This window comes from Phalacrocorax carbo, chromosome Z (genome assembly GCF_963921805.1).
Source record: "Phalacrocorax carbo chromosome Z, bPhaCar2.1, whole genome shotgun sequence".
Classification (NCBI taxonomy): Eukaryota; Metazoa; Chordata; class Aves; order Suliformes; family Phalacrocoracidae; genus Phalacrocorax; species Phalacrocorax carbo.
The window spans coordinates 14,534,943-14,553,477 of record NC_087548.1 but is presented as its reverse complement, the minus strand read 5'-3'; the positions used below and the strand labels follow the sequence as shown (position 1 = coordinate 14,553,477).

General features: G+C 40.5%; 1 protein-coding gene across 1 annotated transcript; it reads left to right on the top strand.

The window, feature by feature from the left end:
* The first annotated feature begins 834 nt into the window (after nt 1-834).
* On the top strand, nt 835-18,239 carry SLC45A2 (solute carrier family 45 member 2). Its single transcript, XM_009502771.2, has 7 exons — nt 835-1,391; nt 2,496-2,672; nt 5,551-5,876; nt 9,894-10,037; nt 11,326-11,449; nt 12,413-12,618; nt 15,445-18,239. The coding sequence occupies exons 1-7, from the start codon at nt 953-955 to the stop codon at nt 15,667-15,669; spliced, it is 1,641 nt and encodes a 546-aa protein (XP_009501066.1). The 5' UTR covers nt 835-952; the 3' UTR covers nt 15,670-18,239.
* Nucleotides 18,240-18,535: the final 296 nt, after the last annotated feature.

The following is an 18,535-nucleotide window of genomic DNA, read 5'->3' as shown; positions in this document are numbered from 1 at the left end:
AACAGGTTGCCCAGAGAGGTGGTGGAGGGTCCATCCCTAGAGACATTCAAGGTCAGGCTGGACGGGGCTCTGAGCAACCTGATGTAGTTGAAGATGTCCCTGGTCGCTGCAGGGGGGTTGGACAAGATGGCCTCCAAAGGTCCTTCCAACCTAAACTGTTCTATAATTCTATGATTCAGCATAGATTGAATTAGCTGCCATACTCAGGTCGCTAACTTGAAAGGTGCAGTTTTGGTATGTCACTACTGATTTCTTTTAAGGCCGTCTCTTGGCAGGTAAGACTGTTTAAAAAAAACCTAAGTGATCCTGATGTCCTTTGTTTTTCAGAAACCAAGAAAATAATGAGTTGTTATTGAGGGTGGCAAACAGGAGATGATACAAAAAGAATACTTACCAGTCGCTATTTGACACAGTTCTGTCAAGATTTTTATGTGCCACTAACACTGTAGGGCAATAGGTTCACCTACTTACCTTCATGAAGTGCACTAAAATCCTTTTCCGGATCTATATTATAGATTCTTTTCCACCCGTTCAATCAACAGGAAATAGGCACTCTGTCTGGTGCTTATGTTTGCTGAACTGAAAGCTGAAGGCTGTAGTTCCTTGCTGTCACGGCTGTCTTACAGAAACAAGAGGAATGGCTTTGTGTCACGCTAATCCTGTGCCTCACCCATGTGATGTATGTTCCCGTTATATGTGTGCTTCATGCTTAAACAGTAGTTCTTTAGTTGTGGATAGTTGGGAGCTTTGTAGACGCCCAAGAGCTCAGATCTGCTAACGTTAATACATGCTTCCCCGCCTCCTTCCTTTCATAACTTGTGATCACAGAGCCATGAAAGTATGTGAGTCCCTCCCCCAGCACAGACTGATCCCACCCGGCATATGATCTGGGCTCCATGTCAGCCAGGGCGGGCAGCACCGACTTGCCGGGGCGCTGTGTGTAGCCAGAGCAATGACCTTAACGAAAAAGGGTTTCTACAGGGCTCTTCCACTCCCTTCTGAGGTGGCCAAGGCCAGCATGGACAGGACCAGAGATATGGAGGAGAGCCTGCTGCAATCTGTGACGAGAACTGGAGCACTGGTGCCAAAGAAGCGAGCGGTGGGAAGGCTGGTCATGCACAGCATGGCAATGTTCGGCCGGGAGTTCTGCTATGCTGTGGAGGCCGCCTTTGTCACGCCGGTGCTGCTCAGTGTAGGGCTGCCCAAGCACCTCTACAGCCTGGTGTGGCTCATCAGCCCTATCCTGGGCTTCGTGCTGCAGCCTGTGGTAGGTTCAGCCAGTGATCACTGCACCTGTGGCTGGGGCAGGAGGCGGCCTTACATTCTGGGTCTGGGCATCATAATGCTGTTAGGCATGGCTTTGTACCTCAACGGGGACGTGATGATCACAGGTGAGTGAGGGGCATACACTGTGCTGACAGACAAAACTCATCCTAGCCTTTTGAATCAGAAAGAAAAGAGGACTTCCTTATTTCCCTGCTAAAATGGACTGTTGAAATTGCGTATGTTGTTACTTAGCTGCATCAAAGCAGCTGGGGAACACTGAAACCTTCATTCAATCCTAACAATGCATGTTATGTACTCTGTGCATAGTGATTTGTATTTTCTGCATGTGCTTACAGTGTGTTGTATGTTGGTATGGTTGCCTGATCAATTCATACATGCAAAGCACTGCTTAGGCCCAGAGGAGTTTTTACAAACTAAAACTTACCTTGTTAACTTAAATGATTGATATTGTTTGTGTGATGTAATACACATCCAAAGTGAGTATCTGTTAATGCCCATTTTAGATGGATTAGCATTCAAAATACTTATCATTAATTATTGGAGCACTGGCTTGACTCGGAACTGTGTTATGCTGGTGAAAAATAGAAATCCGTAACTCCTTGGGAACCGTGTTGCACCTGGAATATGCAAAATTAAATAGGACTGCCATCCCTGGATACTGTTATATTTCAGCTTAGAGGTGTAACTTCTCAAAGTCTTGATGGAAAGTTGTTGCTGTCATTATGACTTGACAGAGCGGGAGGTGTATATTTTTGTGGAATGATTTATTAACTTTTCCTGGATATCATTGTTGTTGAACATTACCGGTACTAATTTGCCCAGAAAGAGATGTTAGTCAGCTCTTAGTTATCTAAAACAATGGAAGGGTGGGACAAATAGAATAAAACAAAAAAGTACTATAAAATGTATATGTGTTAGGCTACCAGAGCGTGCCATGGAGGTCCAAAGGAGTAGATTAAGGCTTGTGATGCTCTTGATTGTGGACCTTGGAGTACCCTGAACTTGTGCTGACTCAAGGCAGTAGTCAATCTAGCACAGCTCAGTGCTACACAGATTGTTACCCTCCTGCTCTGATGTGATTCTTGTATCACTGCTCTCTCTGCATAACTACACATTGCTTAGATTGGGAGGTACCAGGAAAAAGAAAATGTGGTTTTGCAGAACATGGCACTGTTGCTGTCAGAATGAGGGTGTTTTTCTTTTTGTAGCTTTCATCGGTGGGAGAGACAATCAGCGAACGTGGGCAATAATCATTACCATGCTGGGAGTAGTGCTTTTTGATTTTGCAGCTGATTTTATCGATGGCCCCATCAAAGCATATTTATTTGATGTCTGCTCTCATCAGGATAAAGAGAAGGGTCTGCATTACCACGCCCTCTTTACAGGTACTCAGATCCCTTTCTTTCCTCCCTGCCTCTTGAAGGAGGGGAAGGTAATTGCATGGATTTTATTCTTACTGTGTTTCTAATCTTGAATGAACTGATCATCTGATCCTGCACTTCAGTCACGAGTCTTTTGTTGCTAGGTTTTCACTACTCCAGAGAACAGCAGCTTCCGAGTGCTGCTACAGGAATTCTGCTGCAGAAGGCTGCAGGCATAAATATTTACAGCATCATAGCCAGGATTTAAGTAAGAGCAATTAATTATTTTAAAAAGTGAGGGAGTCTTTATTCACCTTGTTCTGATTTTTTCCCAGGTTTTGGTGAAGCAAAAATAAAGGGATGTAACTTTTTTCCTTGCCATAGCACATAAAAATAACATTTTTGACTCAGTATGTGACATAGAGCAAGAGCTGCACAAACCAGTAGAGTTGATTTCCATTCTTCAGCAGTGTTCCAATACGCGCTGCCTTCCTGTATAGAAATAGGTGTTCTTTGTAAAATTTAGAGCTTCACAACTTCCACAAAACAAGTCCAAGTGGTTCAGTCCAGGCTCCTGGAAATTAAGTAAGAGCTTTGTTTGCCTTTATACGTGTTTGAAATGTCGCTGAGTTACAGAAGGAGACCCGTACTACATTAGCCTCGTATTGAGAAAATGCACAGGGAAGACTCATAAGGCTATATACCTGTAATGCAAATCAGGAGGAACTTCCAGTCATGCCTGTGACTAGTCACTGTGAAAGGACTAGACAAAAAGCAGACTAGATGAGAAGTCATGCAACATGTGTTGATGCAGATTTTTGTGGCTTCTGAGCCATACCAAGAGCAGAGGCATGTAGATTCAGTGGCAGTTACTCTAGTTGAGGAGGGAGATGTAATAGATGTTGACATCAGGCCAGTTTTGGACATAGGAAATAGCTGTGTCCAGGAACACAGATTATAAGGGAACTTTAAAGCCACATGGGAATGAAATCAGTATTATCCATTAGGAACTGACAGATGATATTTTTAACAATCACTTGTTTGGACAGAGAGGGGAGTGAGTCTCTATGTAAATTCTTGCCTTCAGCAGAACTCTGGTTGCAGTTTTTCCTTGGGTGATACTAAAAAGGCTTGATCTCCAAATTCAGAGCTACAGATTTAGCTGATTCATTTGTGTTCTGAGTTGTGAAAAGAGATGTGGGACACATCACATCAAATAAAACTGGAACAAATTGCATTATTTGGTCCAGGGCCCTGTGCCCTGTATAGCAAGATGATCAGTATCTTACCCCTTCCTGATGGGTAATTACCTAGCCTGTCCTTGAAATCCTCCCTTGATAAGGGTTCTGTATCCCTCCCAAGGCAGTGTGTTCTGGAACTTCCTGTCCTTGTTGTTAGACAGTTTTCCCTGAAATCTAATCTTATGATCCATTCCCTACAACTTACATTTATCATTCATTGTTCTACTCCTATTAGAGGGACAGCAATCTCATTTTTTTTTAGCTTCTTTTTTAGATATTATTCTGTTTCCCATATTTAGTTCCTTCTTTTTATATTAAATATCTCCAAGGTTTTGCTCTCCAGTTTAAGGTTTGAACATGAAACTCGATAGCTTTGCTGTTACAAAACTTAGGACCACTACGACAAGTGGAAGGAAGCATGCACATACCCAACGTGCAACTTGCAGACTACATTCCAATATTATGATTGTTTTTTGTTAAAACAGTATGCAAAGATGACCCCAGACATCAAACATCCACTCTGTGCAAACATTTAGTATAGGTTTTCTTCAGAAGTTATTAATTGCTCTTCATGAGAACAAGCAAGGACACACTCAGCCCCCTGTAAAATGCAGCAGGACACAATGAAGGAGGGCCATAATCAGACCCAACAGGGAAAGAAGTACAGAAAGCCCAGTTGAAATCAAAATCCCATGTTTTGTATGAAGCAAGTATAGGTCCTGATACCTCTGTTACTTTTTGTTAGGCAGAATGGTTCTACCATACATTGTCTTCAGTTCTACTAAGCAGAGGAGTAGAAATATTCCCAAGTCCTTCAAATGCTTCTATCTTGCTTAATTCCCATGTCCTGCAGAGCCACCTGGTTAACAAGGTGTCAAGACTCTACAAAGCTGCTTCCCCTGCCAGAGCTCTGTTCTGTATGTAACATTGTGCACTTTCTTGTGCTCCTGAAACTGTGCGGGCTAATACCAAAACCAAGAAATTTTTAAAAAATCGGTCTGAATGCTGGGTTTATTAACTTCAAGATACAAGGTAGCATTCTCATTTTACCTTTTATCTTTTATTATAACTTTTCTATGAAAATTGGCGTATGGAATTACACATTTATATTTGATCCTTTTGGGTTTTTTTTCCCAAGTGTTGAGGTACTACTTGGATTTTGATAACTACAAAACAATGCTTTTGGGTTTATTTCAGGTTTGTTTTTTTTTTTTTAATTTCACATGGAGACAGTATTTCTGTTTAGATTCAGCTATACAAAATACATTTTACAAAGTCAAAACTGTAGTCTCAATATAAGTAAAGAAATTTTTGTTTGTTCTATGAAGTTTTAAAAAACCTATAAATTTCAGTAGAATTTTATTTTGTTTCAAAGAAAATAAAGCCTCAAAGAGTCAAGAAAGGAGATGGAGGGCCATGCTTCTATCTATTCAGGCATTTTTTGGACACCTCTATCCACCAGAGCTGAGGAGATTTTTCAAGAGATATTTTGCTAACTGCTCATGTATGTGATTAGCTCAATATTCCTATTTTTTGTGATTAATGTCTGGAAAGTGATTATTCAGGCATTTCTAGAGTGGATCACATGTTGAGGGTATTGTGTACTGTTTATTTTATCAATGCCAGTAGATCTTTTTTCTCCTTTTTTCCAACCCCCATAGGCTTGGGAGGAGCCCTGGGTTACCTGACAGGTGCTATGGATTGGGGTCAAACTGTACTAGGATTTTCCTTGGCATCAGAATTCCAGGTGATTTTCTTCTTCGCTGCCCTGGTTTTCCTAATCTGCCTTACCGTACATCTGCACAGTATTCCTGAAGTCCCACTCAGATATGAAAATGAAGAGGCGAAGTTATTGTTGGAAGTGACTGAATCCTATAACTATAGCTCCATAGAGGAGGAAATAAAGAACAGTTACTTAAAATCAACATGTGCTGAAGTAAATGCTGCGGCTAAACCGGGGAGATACACTGATACGTCACACACAGAGGTAAGTGCGGAGATCGTTTTGTAACTCATATAGTTCGGTCCTTGGAGACCCTTTAATTAGCTAATCCTGGCTATCTGGAACGGAGCCCTTTCACACACACAGAAAAGGAATCCCCCACTAGGATGCAGGGTCAGTAGAAAGCCTGCTTGCTTTTCTCTTTCACTTATAAAGTATTTCCAGCAAGAGGGATGAGACAGACTAGTCCTGATGCTTTGAACAATTGGCAGGGATGAGGGAGAACCAGGTTCAGGGTTCTGCTCTGTGACAGTCCCCTGACACCCTCATGTGAATTTTGTCAAGACGGCATACTTTGTCCTTTAGTCCTGACAGAATTAACCTCACATTGTGGACAAGGAGTACAGACCATTAATCTTTGATCTAAATCTGTGACTACTATTGGAAATCCACACACTTACACAAGTAGTACATATGAAGTGTTTGTTCCCTCGTCTGGTAAACATTCCAGTTTTGCTGCTACTTAACATTTCATTGAGGGTTTATTGACAGTACCGATGTGTTTAAAATTGCTACTTCTACAACAATGCTTGCGGAGTTTTAGTTTTATTTTGAAGTGATGATGTAGCTGTGTCTTTGGCAGAACATTTAGGTGGGAGAGAATGGCGAGTGCTTTCAAATCGTCACTGCTACTTTGTTTCTGCCTCATTTTTATGACACATTGCTTCCATCTAAGGCAACTAGGAAAAGGTGAATCTACCTGAAAAGTATCTGGAGAACACATTTCTAGAATGGTCTTGGGAACAGATTTTTTTGATTTCACTGTTTCGCTGACAACTTTCAGTGCTAGAAATCCTCGCTGCACTCTCAGGGTACCATAGGTACGCAAAGGCTAACGTGCACGTTTGACTCCTAGTATAACAATAACTGATGAAACAGTTGCTTGCTGTTTTAATTTAACTTCTGATCTCTTGGTGTTATGCCTGTCTATTCCCGATACAGGTCTTGACAGAGCAGTTAAAAAATACCGAGAATGTGCAGACGGTTACAAGTTAGAAACCTAAACTTATGTTTAAGCTACAAATAGAGGGGATTTATTATCTTTCACTATTTATCATTTGTATTATAATACAGATTGGTACCCCTAACCCAAAGGAAAATATCATTACACCAGATAAAACACAAAGGTAGAATAAAAGATGAACACTGCCTGATGAGAATGCCAGGCAAACACAGGGTGGGGCAGGCAGCAAAGCAACCGTCTGTTGGGAGAATACGGCTAGCGCACAGCAATGCTGTCCCTGTTTCCCACCATAGGCCGACCTGAGCAGCCAGCATTCTTCACCAACTCGGTTCACTCTGAGCATCCTCCCAGTTGTCAGACATGCTGAGTGTCATTGACTGCTTGGCCCGTGTGGGCTCTAAAGAAAGGAAGATAATTGAAGAAGAGAGAGCAGACACAGTGAAAGCAAGGGGAGCTGACTATGGATTGGGGTAGCCTCTACCTTGGCAAGAACTAATTCCACTGAATCACTAATGTCTGACACCCGAGGTGAAGCTCTGGCATCCACTGTGGGCAAGCTTGTGCCATTGCCCTCCTCTCTATTTTTTTAGTCGGACAGCCTGTCTGAGGCTAACAGTGCTTTGATCTGTCTCATGTTCCTTTGATGTGCCTGGGCATGTATAAATTCTAGACACTCACTGCCTTAATGGTCTGTCTCTTGTGGCACATATTTTCTTTGTTCATTCATTACTGTAATTACTTCCTTGAAGAAATAGTTTGGCTTCCTGTTTTTCTGTGTCTCCTTTTTCACTGCAGGCATCATGGCCCTGTATCTTTTAAAGTAAGGACTGTGCCCTTACGTGCTAGTAGCTACTATGATTATTAATGAGATTTGACCATTGAGATTTTACAGTATGAACAAACATCCAAAGTGATTCATCTTTTGTTCTCTAGTTTGGCGCCAAATTACTCAGGATCTCCTGCCATACAACCCAAGCCATATTGATTCCACTGTATGCTTATGAATCATCTTAGGCATTGAGTTGTGGTGATTTTATAGAGAAACTTGCTGGGTATTGTGAGCTGTTGAAGGATAAGGCACTTAAAATGGAGCCAGACTTCAGCATGTTGTTTACATTAGTGTAGGGTTTGTGTGTTGGTGTGTATTGAATGTGTGCATTAAATATTTCAGTTTCCATTTCCACTCTTTAAAATACTTAAATAGAAAGCAAGCATTTCTATCTAGCTGTCAAATTATTGTTTGTAATTACACCAGTGTCCTTTGTAGTTCCCTGACCTCATGTTAACACTTTGATTGGAAAGTCTGTTTTAAAGAACTGTGTGGAAGAGTTGAACAAATTAAATAAGCCAAGTCAAACAACAGTAATTATCCTTGAAATAACACTAATGAGTCACTGTGGAAATTTTTTTGTTGTTTTTTTATAACTGTAAAAGAATAGAAAGCTTACCCTGTTTAAAAGAGACAGTGACGCCAAGAGAAATTCCAAGGGATTTGGACAATATGCAGCTGAAGGTGAAAACCAGCAACTTTAATTTTGGCATTCCTATGAGGATTAAAAACCTCCCAGTGGAGCAAAGTATTTTCCAACTTTATGTGTGGTGATTATTCACAGAATAGCTTGCAGCATAACCTAGTTCAAAGGAAAGCAGAATTGTGAAAAATATGTAGAAAAGGAAGGAAGGAAGGAAGGGAGGAAGGGAGGGAGGAAGGAAGGAAGGGAGGGAGGGAGGGAGGAAGGGAGGGAGGAAGGAAGGAAGGAAGGAAGGAAGGGAGGGAGGGAGGGAGGGAGGGAGGGAGGAAGGAAGGAAGGAAGGAAGGAAGGAAGGAAGGAAGGAAGGAAGGAAGGAAGGAAGGAAGGAAGGAAGGAAGGAAGGAAGGAAGGAAGGAAGGAAGGAAGGAAGGAAGGAAGGAAGGAAGGAAGGAAATTTCATTATGTTACAGCAAACTGCAGACAAAATTCAGGTTTCCAGTAATGAACATAACTTTTACAGTTCTACCACATTTCAAGACCACATACAGCTTGACTATAGAGCAGAGCCAACACTGTTGCCTTCAAACATCACTACAGAAAATTGGAAGTGTTTCACCATGCACAGATAAAATAATACCTTCTTTTTTCTTTAAAAGAAAAGAACCATGCAGGAGCTTTAAAGCAGTAAGAATTGTGTGTCACAAATGCCTGACATCAAGCATACCTACAGCACTAAAAAAATTCAATTGATACAAGTGATCTGATGAATGTGGCTGGAAAAGAAACTGAGGGAGAGTTTTTGGGCACAGGGCTCAGGCAAGGAGGAGGGACGTAAGCTGGGGCACTGAAGGTGGTGAGAAATTCTGTTTTTCATATTTCAGTGAGGTATGTTAAACAGAACCAGATTTTGAAACGATGAAGTGTTCAGGTGCTGGAGCTCATGTTCTTTGGGTGCTAGAATTCTGATGTATCACAGTCTTTTCCTGCTTCACGGAGGGGAGGACAGTACGTGGAAATCTCATTATATGCCAGAAGAGGTGACGTTTTCTAGAGAATTTAGCACATAGTAGGGAATGGCAGCAAGGTCTCAGAAGTCATATTCCACAATTGATATATTTTAATTCTCAGGAAGGATTTTGATTTTCACTTTTTTCTGTGGCAAATTTAAATTTTCAATGTAAAGCTGATTGTCCCCGTAAAGAAATTATTTTTGTTTCTTGTTTTTTTTGAAACTCCACTGAATCTGTTTTGGGGGAAAATTTTCACTTGTTTCTACAAGTAAATAATAATCCTACTGGTTATAGCAGCAGGAAATGTTACATCCTTACTGATATACCCCACCACTCCCAGAGTCTCTGTGAATCTTTCAGATGACTTTATTAAGCAATGGCTCTGCAAATCAAATATATATTGAAGGACATTCAGTACCCAAGCAACCCTTCCTAGCAAAAAATAAAAATCTTCAGAAGCAATTAAAAGATGCTGAGGTCTTTTTTATTTGTTGCCAGCTATTTTATTATCTTTCAGAGAAACAATACAGTGTTATTGTTAAATACTTTCTTTTAGGATCAAAGGCGTATGACCCTTAAATCACTTTTGAAGACACTTCTAAGCATGCCATCCCACTATCGCTGTCTGTGTGTGAGCCACCTCTTTGGATGGATGGCTTTCCTATCCAACATGCTCTTCTTTACGGATTTCATGGGACAGGTAAAAGTATAAAATCCTCTCACATCTCTTTCCTCGCGGCATCTCCTCCACCACCAAAAAAAAAATGAGACAGTGTTACAAACCTGAAGAAATGACAGTGGTGGCAGAGCCAGTTGTATCTGTAAGGCTCAATGAGAGTTTTGTAAAACAGCTAATTGATCTCAGGCCTCGTTCTGAGCCAGTCTGTTGGGCCTTTGGGGAAAACTTTTTACTATTTGTAAAGCTATTTGCGTCTATTTAACTGTTCCAAATGAAGCTCTCAGAGCTGTTCCAAACACATCCATTCTCTGTTTTGGCCTCGAAGCCACTCCGAGATGGGCAGGTTTCCTAACTAAAGTAAATGCTGATGTTGCTTGGATGCAGCTGGCTTATCCTGGTGGGTGGGCACTGTCGGCACAAAGCTGTTCACCCGCACTGCAGCTTCCCTGGCCTCAGGCTCTGTAGCTCTTTGCACACAGTGAGATACTTGGTAGCTGAAAGCTCTTGTCTCCTTAAATACGGCTCTCCCTGCCATACGTCTTTAAATCTTTCCCTGAGTCCTTTCTGCCAGCAGTTATTTGCCTTCACGATACCCAGTGCTCCTTTTTCCATGCCATTCCCAGGCAGTAAGACTGCATGTCCCTGCCAGTGAGTCTTGCCTATATGATCCCATCTGCCTCCTTTCTTCCAGGGTATAAATATGCTCCGGCACAAATCCTCTTATTGCCACTTGCCTTTTTCTGGGGTTTCCATGCAGTATTCCCATTTCTTTGCCTTTTTTGTCTCTGTAGGTGAGAGGGAGGTTGGTTTTTTTTCTCCTGAAGTGTATACGAACAACTGAAAGAAAAAGTTTTGCTTGCCTAGATAAGGAACTGAATAATGCAATTACTGGGTAGAAAAATGAATGTGTTGGGGTAAGACTGAAAGCAAAACCAAAAAAATTAATGGTAGATAAATTAGAGAAAGAAAGTCTAAGGCAAGAAGGCAGAAGTGGAGAAAGAAGGAGAGTGGGAAATAAGACACCCAAAGGAAAAAGAACAAATGAGTCAGCACAAAGTGGACATTCCAGGAAAAGGCAGAGGGTAATACATGAAGAGGAGCCTGGGATGTGAGAATCTAGGAGAAACACATGTGAAACCCGGAGAACTGTGAAGGGATGGTTAGGGCACTGCTTAGCAGATTTCTCGGGTGCTAATTATCACTCCTAGTAGGGATGAGGCCCTGTGTTGGGTACCCTGTTCCTGTAAGAAGAGGTATTCTATACATGTAGTCCATCCTTGCCTTCTGTGATCTTTGTGGTCTCTTTCAGGTTGTATACCAGGGTAGTCCTTATGCACCTCATAACTCCACACTTTACCTTACATACAAAACAGGAGTAGAAATGGGATGCTGGGGGTTGTGCATCAATGCAATTTCTTCATCAGTCTATTCTTGTAAGTACCCAGCAATGTACTCTAACACTGTTTTGAAAGTGTTTAAACTGTTTTCTATTTGCCATTGTCTAAAAACATAAATCGATCCCAAATTAACTGTTTTTGTCCACATTAAAACTGTAAGAAATGTTACATTCTCAGCATTGATAAAAAATCATATCTTAACGTGAACAGTTCCTGGCCACAAGATAAGGGGTCACTTTGGGTGTAAGGCATTGTCCTACATGTGAACTGACCCTGAACACTGAAAATCACCCTGAAGTTAAATGCTGGACTAAAATGGATGCCACGGGCATCATTCTGAGATGCTTTTACACCTAGCAGTACTGTAGCTGTAGGTTCCTAGAGGTCCCTTTGATGGCCTCTCCCCATATGCATTCCTCATAAAATAACTTTTTCACAATGCAGTAGGAGCTCTTGCCAGAAGCATGAACCTTTCTTTCCAAAATTATGTGTAAATATGCTAGCACAGTTCCCCGGATAGATGTCACCATAGCTCTTACCGAGGATTAAAAGGACTACTTGCAACCTGAAAACTCAAATGAGTAGCATTTTGGGGGCTGAACTGAGCATCTAGAAGAGGCTTGAGGGAAATCTTTTCCTGTTTGGAGCTTAACTACAGGCATTTCTGTAGCACCTTTCTCAGCTCAGACAGAGGTTGATGCCAAATGTTTGCATTATTATCAGACAGCAGAAACGTCTGAGGTGGTCAATGAGGGCCGTTCTTCCAGAATGGTTGTTAACTAATTCTCTGGAGTTGGGCTATGCCAGAATAAGACTATCCCCAGAGAGCAGGTATTCTCTGGCAAGTTTATACCTACAATTATTTGAGGCAACTTCCAAAATCAGTAAGATTATCTCCTTCATTGCATTTTACAAAATAAAACCCCTTAAAGGAACTCCCTGATGAAATGTGGCCTATTTTGTTTTAGTCTTATCGGCATTTTCACTTTCTTTTCACAGACCTGCAGAAAATCCTTCTGCCATACATAGGATTAAAGGGACTTTATTTCATTGGGTATCTACTTTTTGGATTGGGTACTGGACTAATTGGCTTGTTTCCCAATGTCTATTCTACCCTGGCTCTATGTTCCCTCTTTGGGGTCATGTCCAGCACACTGTACACAGTGCCATTTCACCTCATTGCAGAGTATCACAGGGAAGAAGAGGTGAGTTCAATGTCTAAGGAAGAGTAAGATTGTATCTGTTGGGTCTGTTTAGTCTGTTTTGGGAGAAAACTGAATAGAACTGGTACGCAGCTTTTAATTTTAATTTCGAACTATTTATGATGACACATGTAATGAATGGAAAGTTTCTGACAGAGAAAGTTAATGTCCCAGCTCTAAACTCTTCAGACAGTCCTGCAGCAAGACAAATAATTATTTATTATCACAACTGAAACAAAGCCAATCACAGTAATTGTTCAGGCAGTAACCAGATAACAGGGCTCCACTTTGCGTTGCTTTCAAGTGCTACCATCCTTATCTCCTTCCTTCCAGCTGTATTAGCTGAGGGCTTGACTTCAGAGTTCCTAAGGTTAATAATCACACTGTTAAGGCTGGCAGAGTTTTTAGTTAACCACAAAGTATTACAAAAAAGGTTAGCTAATAAAGATATGAAATTCAAGTACAGTTTTATATAGTTCAGTATTAAATTATATATCACATTCTCATTAGCTCTTGAAATGTCTGGGGTTGGTTTTTGGTCCTCCACAATATGTTTCCAAGGAAAATCTGGAAAAGTTTGCATTCCTTATATCATGTTACTGGGCACAGCAGGATCTTCATGTCTTGTAAAGTGTTGAGCTCTTTAATGGAAAAGTTGTCTCAAGTCTCTTAAGTTAGTGAGAGAGCTGGAAATGAGAAGGATTAAGGAGAGATGGGAGGACCTGGGAAATGTTTTCATTATATCTGGGATTATCTGAAAAAATTAATAAAGGAAATGTTGAACCATTGGAAAACAACATGGAAACGTAGTTGAGACCATCACAGGGCTAGATCAAGTCCTTGAGAACATGTCCTACTCTTCTGTAGAACTTTTAAGCCTCACCATCTGAATGATGAATAAAAGAGAACTCTTTTAATTATAATGTGCTTAAATATTTCATAGAACTGATTCCTAATTTTTCAGTTAATTTCTCGGTTCCTTCCAACAGAGAACGACCATGATGAAGAGTTTTAGAAAGACATAACAAAGGACAGGGAATGAACTCAGTTTAGGGTGAGATCACAATCCTAACCTCAGGCCAGCAAACTCAGAGAGAGGGAGTAAAGGCAAAATTGTAGTCTAGCTCTGATTCAGAGCTGTTCCAAGACAGAAGTGAAACAAAATACACTAAAGTGCGCATGGGACTTTATATTTAATAGGCTAACATATGCAAATGTTACTTGTAAGACAACTGATTGCCTCTTCTTTGGTGTATGGTACTTGCTATGTCAGATGTTAAATGATATCTAATTCTGTGTTAAAACTGATATGAATAGAATTAGCTTTAACTCAAATCTATAATGTACAAGATGACAGAAAAAAAGAGGAAATATCAACTGCAACATGGCATTCATTTACATATTCATGTAATTGTGGTCAGAACTACTAGCACATAGGAACACTGGGCACAGCCCAGCAAAATAGATATAATTCAAAAAAAATTGTGTCTAAAATTGGAAATAATTCCGGTGAAAAGAATGTATCATTCCAGAACAAAGAGCAGACATATTCCTCACTATGCATTCTACCAGAATCATGTGCTGGCTTTTAAAATGCTGCCATTTCAACTCCTTTTCCATGCTGCTCTTCCTGATGATCCAAATTCAATTTCATCTACTGGATTAGGAAGAGACTCTTTGTCTCCAGTACTTTGGAGTTCTGTGTGGTAACAGCTCAAAGGCGATGTAATAGGTCTTGTGAAAAGCAAAAAGCGTCTTAATGGTTGAGAGCATTCGAATACCAGAAGACAGCAGCACAGCTAGCCTACAGAATGGAAACCTCTTGTTTGTTACAATACAACCTTCTCCATTTAACAGCTTATACAAGAAGAGCAATGAATACATAGACTATCACCTAATTTCCCAATGAAACAGAATAGATCCTTCCTGGAGGGAATCACAGAATAACTGAAGTTAGAAGGGACCTCTAGAGGTCATGTGGTCGAACCTCCCTGCTCAAGCAACACCACTGGATCAGGTCGCCCAGGATCTTGTCCATTCTGGTTTGAATATTTCCAAGGACAGAGACTCCACAACCCCCTCTGGTCAACCTGTTCCAGTTATCAACCACCCTCACAGGGTACTTGAATATGAGATGCTTGTATATAATAAATGAAGCCTTTTGCTCTGCTATGTATATCATTGGAGATATACAGATAACCAGCAGTTAACAATGGTCTTTGGTAGTGTAGAAGAATCCTAGTCTGGACTTTCGATTTCAGATTATGTTGGGTTTTTTTTTCCCGGCAATAAAAGCATTACATTTATATTTTAGTACTGAACTCCTTGATGTGCTTTGAGGCATAACTTCAGAGCACAGTGCTCCATTATAATGAATTAGCTGTATGTGTGCGGGACATAGTATGATTCATCTTAACATCCCTCTGAGGCTCTCCTTCAACCATGAGAGTTGGTGCTAAATTATCCATGATGGAGTGTCCTATACTATCAACTGTCAGTTTGCCAGAGCTCAAATAGACCAGAACTTGAAGGAAATGGCTAATTTTTCTGATCAAGTTTTGATTCTTTTCTTGACGAAAGGGACAGAGGGAAAAATTGCAGATGGGAGAAACAGGACAATTGGGGGGAGCTTGACAAACTCATAATCACTTGTAAAATCTCTGTCTGAATTCTGTAACTCCTGTCAGACAAGCAGAAGAAATGGAAGGGAAGCACAGAGCTGTTGGCCTGTCTTGCTGCACCCGGGGGTCATGACAATGCATTGGCTGAGAGCTGCAAGTTACTGGCACTGTCTCATTTCACTGGGTTTTGTTTTGTGCTTATTTGCAGAGCCTGAAGCTGCAGTATGGGGAACAAGCCAGAGAACACAGGCGGGGGAAGGGCATTGACTGTGCCGCTCTCACCTGCATGGTCCAACTGGCCCAGATCATTCTCGGTGTGGGCCTGGGGCTCCTGGTTAGCGTTGCTGGCAGCGCGGTCACTGTGATTTCGGCATCTATGGTGGCACTGATCGGCTGCTGCTTTGTTGCTTTCTGTGTTCGATACGTGGAGTAGGACTGTGTGAAGCAGTTGGAAGAAATCTCCCCAGGGGAGTGCTTTCTTTCTGCATCAGTAGCACTGGTGCTGTTGCCGTGCTGATACCGTTGGCACACACATCTTTCCCTCTTACCTCCTCGGAGTGGTGGCAATTCCAGAGCTTTATGAAATGGAAATTTGCGTAATGCCCTCAGACTGAAAGCTTCTGTATTTTGACTGCTTTATTACTTCATTCTTGCTGCCTCCAGTGTTACACATGATGGTATGTATGCCCATGGTATCTCAATGCCCTACATGAGGAGTCATTACAAAATTCCTCATTACCCATTTGTGGAAGATAATAATGAAGTATCTGATAAATTGAAGAAGTAATAAAAATGGACAGAGTTAGGAAGAAAGTTGTTATTTATCTTGTTTTTCAATTATCTTAAGTTCAGGGCTATTCCCCTCTCATAGTCAAAAGCTGCAGGAGGATCAAACAGATGTCAGAGGCCACACAGGGTACAATTGTGTTATGATTAGTAGTACTGTTAAATGACAGCAGTTAATTCCCAGCTCCTGTCAAAAGCAGATTTGGGTGTGAAAGATAATTGGAACATAAAAAACATTGAAACCTATTGTTTAAAAGCATAAGTATAAAGCAATTATTTTATACTGGATCCTGCTGCTTCTGTATAAATTAAATGAAAGTATTGACTGAGCTTGTCATGGAAGTCTGCTTAAGGCTGCTTTGCGAATCCATGTGTAGGCATCTACACGATCCATCCTTGGGAAACAGCTGCCATTTCCTCCTTCTTAAAAAACAGGCCTCTTGACTTTGGTACTGTAACAGAAAAATAAGCTTGGCCAAAATAAGAATTTTATGAATGGTTGTAAGCCACTTAAATCTTGACATTGGATATGACAGTATTTGCCTTAAAGTAGCATCTCTGTTTTCTCTATTTTCCTTCATGCTTCTAGCTTTGAGTGAAACAGATCTTTAGAGAATATTGTAAATAAATTCAGTTCTGCAAAGCACTATCAGGAATTATTGTACAGTAAATACTTAAGTCCAGGGTTTTTTTGTATTTAATTGCATATGAAATCTCATTCTTATTTTTATAATATTGCTAGAGTTTTGAAGATCCTATGTTTGTTAAAGTGATACGCTGTATTTATGCAGTGCTTCCTCTGTCCTGAAAACTGTCATATCCATTCGCTATGTTGTATGCTAAGCCACATAAAGCCATCTGCTAATGCAATATTGTTAATGAACAGTGACACAGAGATACTATTGCCAGGTATGGTGTTTGGTTTGTTGTTTTTTTTTTTTTTTAAATGTTGCACTTGTATAATCAACACAGTTCAGTCAAAAGCACTGTTGAGCTGATCAGCTCTTAGAAGCCCTGCATAATAGGAACTGATGACACCACAAATAAAAGGTTAGATCTGAGCATATGTTGCCTCTGCAGAGGTGCACCAACTTAATCCTTTTTTATGTTTTCAAGAGTAGAGTGAGTCATTCATTCTCAGGAAAACCAATTTTCCCATAGGCAAACTCTTATTAATTATAACAAGGCCATGGCAACTACAGCTGCCTTTTCTTGTTGAAGATTGTGTCTCCACTGAAAGCCCAAAACAGAGCTCCGTGCAGGGCAAACCTTACCTTTCTTCACAGCTCCCTTATCCTGCCTTATGGAAAACCCATGTTTTATGGTTTCTTTAATTTTGTGGCTCTTCACGAATCCCCCTCATGTCACACCCATGGAAGAGTAAAGCTTGGAAGACTGAGTCCCCAGACTGTGCTTGAAACACTCTGTAGGTGCTGAGATGGCTAGAGCAGAAAGGTCTCAACCAGGACTAAGAGAAGGCCAGAAAATGAAGGATGGTTGTTCCTCAATTCACTTATGCCATCATTGACTCACTAATTTCCATTAACTCAATATCTCCTGGGAGGAGGAATTTTTAAGGGAAGAGTGAGGCTTCTGTGGAGACATTCAAATAGAGCAAGGAGGAGGTGATCTGGTTTTATAGAACTGCAGGACTTGAAGCATCATGTATACCCATGCTAGAGGAACTGAGGACATAAAGCTCCAGTTCTGGTGTGTGGCTGGTAAGGGAACTTTGCAATGTTTACCTATGTCTTTGTCAATATTTTCTCTGAGGTTTACCATTCAGAACATTAAAATTTGAATGGTCAGTGCTATCTTTGCTCTGTTACACAAAGAGAAAGCTGGCATTTATTCAGGCCCATGGAGTGACTGTAGGTCTGTAGCAACATAATAAGAATTGTGAACCTGCAGAGAGGAGAGAGTTGTGACCATCACATATATCAATGCTTTTATTTACAAGTTTATTCAGAGACAACTGTTTCAGGAACTCACACTACCATCTTTCTCATGATCTTCCCTTTTAAAATTCACTACATGCTACAGAACACAGAACAGAATAGAGTCAGTATTTCTTTGGAAATCTCGCCATAAAAACATCCTATACTGGTTTCTAAGACTTCAAAAGAATATCTTTCTTAATGAGTCTCTGTTAAAAACAGCAAGCAGACAAAAAACTATATGATTTGAAAAACAGTGTTTAAAACAGAAAAATTATGATGGTGCTCATTCTGAAATAAAAAATGTATTCCAGGTGTTACTGAAAACAATCTAAAAGGTTACTAGTTCATGAGAAGGGATAAAATAAGTATTTATTTCAGTAACAGAAATAATAAAATGTTAAAAATGTTAAAGGGTTTGAAGAACTGTACTGTTGTGCTACTAATTTAAGAAATTCCACCTTTTCTGTCCTTTTACATTAGTTCAGGACTTGAGTTATCAGTATGATCAGTTATTGTACTTAATATCTGCTTTTATTGCAATGATGTGAGTTTCAAAGTTAGAAGTACCTAGGT

Excerpts from the sequence above, each read along its gene's own strand:
- SLC45A2 (XM_009502771.2), top strand. The coding sequence starts at position 953 with ATGACCTTAACGAAAAAGGGTTTCTACAGGGCTCTTCCACTCCCTTCT. Across the intron at positions 2,673-5,550 it reads TTACCACGCCCTCTTTACAG|GCTTGGGAGGAGCCCTGGGT; the intron begins GTACTCAGATCC and ends CAACCCCCATAG. Across the intron at positions 5,877-9,893 it reads CTGATACGTCACACACAGAG|GATCAAAGGCGTATGACCCT; the intron begins GTAAGTGCGGAG and ends ACTTTCTTTTAG.